The sequence below is a fragment of the Sphaeroforma arctica genome (genome assembly GCF_001186125.1).
Source record: "Sphaeroforma arctica JP610 unplaced genomic scaffold supercont1.8, whole genome shotgun sequence".
NCBI lineage: Eukaryota > Ichthyosporea > Ichthyophonida > Sphaeroforma > Sphaeroforma arctica.
In genome coordinates this window covers 226930-231090 of record NW_014040550.1, presented here as the reverse complement: position 1 = coordinate 231090, position 4161 = coordinate 226930, and the positions used below count along the sequence as shown (strand labels likewise).

General features: G+C 45.2%; 1 protein-coding gene across 1 annotated transcript in view; it reads right to left on the bottom strand.

The window, feature by feature from the left end:
- Positions 1-456: 456 nt before the first annotated feature.
- SARC_00312 (hypothetical protein) overlaps positions 457-4161 on the bottom strand; it is a gene marked incomplete at both ends in the record, with an annotated part of 5308 nt that continues 1603 nt past the window's right edge. The window contains 5 exons of the mRNA XM_014306039.1: positions 457-705; positions 1393-1490; positions 1968-2109; positions 3205-3317; positions 3686-3755. Of these exons, the coding sequence (XP_014161514.1) occupies positions 457-705; positions 1393-1490; positions 1968-2109; positions 3205-3317; positions 3686-3755 (672 nt within the window). The remainder of the gene's footprint in view (positions 706-1392; positions 1491-1967; positions 2110-3204; positions 3318-3685; positions 3756-4161) is intronic.

Here is a 4161-nt window from a genome sequence, read left to right as displayed (position 1 = left end):
TACGAATCTTAAGTGGTAACACTCTCGTGGGAACAACCCTTCTTGCTAGACTATGAGTACTCAAAATCGAACAAAAGTATACCACTCCCGCTGTCTTTTGAACCCAGTCAATTTTCTTCCATCTGCTGTTTATACTTTACCGGCAGTAGATTCTGGACGCAGTGTACTACTTTGACTACCGTTTATATTGAATCGATATGAACACTTCACTGTTCATGTGCAATCCGAGAAGCATGTAGCACCCACTATTCATTTGAGTTCGCAAAGGTATACAGGAGTTTCCCATTCATCGAGAGGAGAAGTACACTCAAACTACTGCTCGTTCATTATTGGACAAGTGCTATGCTTACTATTTATTTATTTGAGATTGGAGTACTGCTCTACTCTATGCCTATCTGCTATTACTAACTACTACACCGCAAGGCAGTACGACCAACCCGAGCGTCTGCCAAGACCCTATCCTAGGATCTGCACACACGATTCTCGAATATGTGCTTTGACCTCACGTCGTATACTATCCACCTGCGGACACGCACCAAACTCGATGACCTTACCACCGCCCAACTGCTTCTCTGCGAGACAGGTCAGCGTATCTATAGGCAAAACCAGGCGAGATGTACTGGTGACAAAACACCCCGACCAATCGCTAGCCTCAGTTATATTAGGCGATTTGTACCGCACTGTGATACCCAGACCTTGGCAAACCTGTTGTTGGGAGGGTAGGGTTTAGAAGGGCAGGGTTGAGAAGTGCTAGCGGACGAACACATATATTTCACAGCCCAGACGACCAGACCGATACCTTCAAAAGCCGAGCCGAGTGTTATGCACCTGCATATAACATGCCCTATCTGAATCTGTCACGGTTTATTTATTCTGCTCTAGGGCCAAAGTAACCACTTTTAGAGAGAGATTCGCCTCTTAAACACGTCTGTATTCACCCTAACATGCATACTGCTGAAGCCAACCCACAGCAACCGATATTCATATCGCAATTGTGTGCTGGGCGTGATGTTTCAACGACTGCTTAAAATTGGCACAGCGTGCTTGAACACAAAAGCTCTACTTTGGGACGTCGTGCGATAGATGACATACACACATGAGCACAACAGTCACTCTTAAACTGCATATACATACGAAGAGATAGATAGTTTATATTAAAGATACAGAGCATGATACAAACTAATCTAGATCGCCGTAGTGATGCCGGGTACTGGAACTAGTACCTACACCATATATATACATGCTTCACAGCCGATGGGATAGAGTAGCATGAGATAAACACCACACGCGCATATAGACGGACATATATAAATACGTAACCAGCCCCAGATAACAAACGCTATTGATTGTTACAGCACACGCTCTGCTGCAATCAGAAACGATTTGAACCACCTGTAGCACCAAAGCCCGCACAGTCCCACGAAGCACATCCTCTCCGTCGGCTGTGAATAGTTCACCCTTGTGCATGCAAAAGAAATTGCTACTCATTCCTGTGAGGGGATATGCGATAGATGAGAGCGTGCGGCAGCGTGTGGGATGAATGCAGGTCAGGTATCGGAATGTGCCTATACGCGCATTGCTACCAAAACAATAACTACACAGAGACTTGTGGTGTGGATGCGTGGCACACTTTGGTTCGGATTGGCCATACAAAGTGTAGACAATCCGGAAATACTACGTACTAAAAACGACTTTGAGCTACACAATACAATACAGTCTATCCGATCTAACAGGACTTGCATTACACCGCAAGAGGAAGGGACCTCACATCAACACTGATAACCTACACGGATACACGCATAACTCAACCGCGGGGCACTCGTGCGTACAATTACAATGCAGATATTTTCTGCTGGCTGCGGCTGCAAAGAGTACTATTACATCTGTGCGTGGTTAAACAGGTGACAGCAGCTCTTCAAAAAGACACGCCACTTTCTATCATACCACGAAAATCGAACCGAACTTACCTTCCGATATCTCACCCGTGCTTGACAACAACAGTATTTCATCCACATCGTCTGGCTTGTTATCGTCGAGTGCTTTCCTTTCTCGCACCCAGGCCGAATCTTTGGCATTGGGATTCGTTCTTGATTTGATAGCACACTGGACCTGTAGGTTACACGCACAGCAGAAGGAGCAGTAGAACTCAACAGGAGGAGCAGCCGAGCTCAGCAGAAAGACAAATGGCTTTGAATTGAAAGAAAGCCCGAACAATTGCAGTTACAGCCATCTGAAAACGGCAATCGGAGGCTGCATGCGGTCAATAAACGTTAGCCACACAAACGGGTTACAATACTCTGTCTGGCCCGGTATGCAAAAGAATAGACTGGCACAACACTTGTGCACACTTCCACTCCGCATTTTATACTTGCCGTGCCACGTACACAAACGCACGCAGTCCTCAATACAATGATATAGCATTGATATACTCACGCCAATACGAGGATACTATATTAATATACTCACACAACCTTAGCCAGCGGATACACCCTCAAATATAATACAATGTTGTACTCACGCCATTACGAAGATATTATATTAATATACTCACACAACCTTAGCCAGCGGATACACCCTCAAATATAATACATTGATATACTCACGCCATCACAAAGATGTTAGGTTAATATACTCACACAACAATTGCCAGCGGATACAACCTCAAAGATATATCATTGAGACATTACAAAGATACCGTATTAATATATACGCGCCATTACAAAGATACTATATTATATACGCACACAACCATAACCAGTAGATGCAACCTTAATAGGCGGACAGGGCACATCAGGGAGAGGACAGACGTATGTGGTCATCGAGAAGGATACCTCACCATCTTCTTTCCTCGCCGACTCTTGTAGCGGGTAAGGGATCACTTGCATAACTTTCAGCTGTATGGTAGCGGCGTAGAAGGACCTGTGAGTATATAGAATGCACCCGCTACAAGCGTGACTATCGCACAAGTAGAAGTATTCAACCAAAATTCCAAGCGTCGCAGGTTCCCGGTTGTTAAAACTCGAGCTGAAAAGCATGAGTCTATCGATCGCACATATTTCGATTCCGTCTGAACTGCTTTGCCAAAACGCGCCCATTTACGACAACACACATAGCGATGTGCACACCACGTGGCTCGCCACTGATAGTATCAAACCGTTACATGCTGACGCATTGCGTTGACTGAGACGGCGACAGCAAACACACCTCTGCCACTTTCTTCGCCGAGTTTGCTGAGAAGTGCTGAATTGCCTGCTTCATGTCCTTCTTCATGTAATTCCTCATGAATGTGCTGTCAGTAGCCTTTTCCATCGCTTGCACTGCAGAAAAAGTATTAAACACGCCCTTGAGCTACAGCCACTCCACACCGCGACTGCTACACTTCTCGCGGGAGCCAGACTCTCAACGAAAAACACTTGACCGCAATGGTAAGACGGATTAGCGGATTAGAATCAGTGCCAATCCTTATAAGCACTGATCTTGTCAGACAGACGCAACGTAAACTTCTCCCTACAATAAGACCCTCCCAATACTACTGCTATATTCCATTGGGTCTGTACAGTTCATCACCATGTATTATACAAAACTTCACACATCGCTCCGATCTATAAACACACTCCGCCGCACTCAATCTAGAATCTCCATCCATCCCTATCTCGAACCGGAAAAACTTGTTACTACAGCATACCGTGCCAATTCCTGTTCTGTATATTGTGTTTGCCATCCTTGTCCATTAGGGATATAGACGTCACCATTCGCTGCGCAACGACAAACCGGCAAATCAGTCTTAGTCATGGTGTGGCAAATGTATAATAACTGAGAAGGTGCATAGCAAGGTCGACAATCTGACTACCACAATCATTCAACAGCGCACAGACATAGCAGGTTAATAATAGGAAATTACATGTAAACGGCCGTACGATCAGCATATAATATCACCGAATTCAACTCAGCGAAACGTTGCGGTTTGTAAAGGCCACCAAGAAGGACGTGCACCTGTCTCGAAAAAAAAGGACTTGCAATAGAGCTACTGAACGTTCATGTGCGTGCGCCACAAAAACAGAAAGCGTATAAATCATAGCTGTCGGTGTATGAAAGGCGGATACCGAAATAGTGACGCGAAGCAAAAACTATTAGCCCGTAGGGCTCAAGCAATAGACGTAT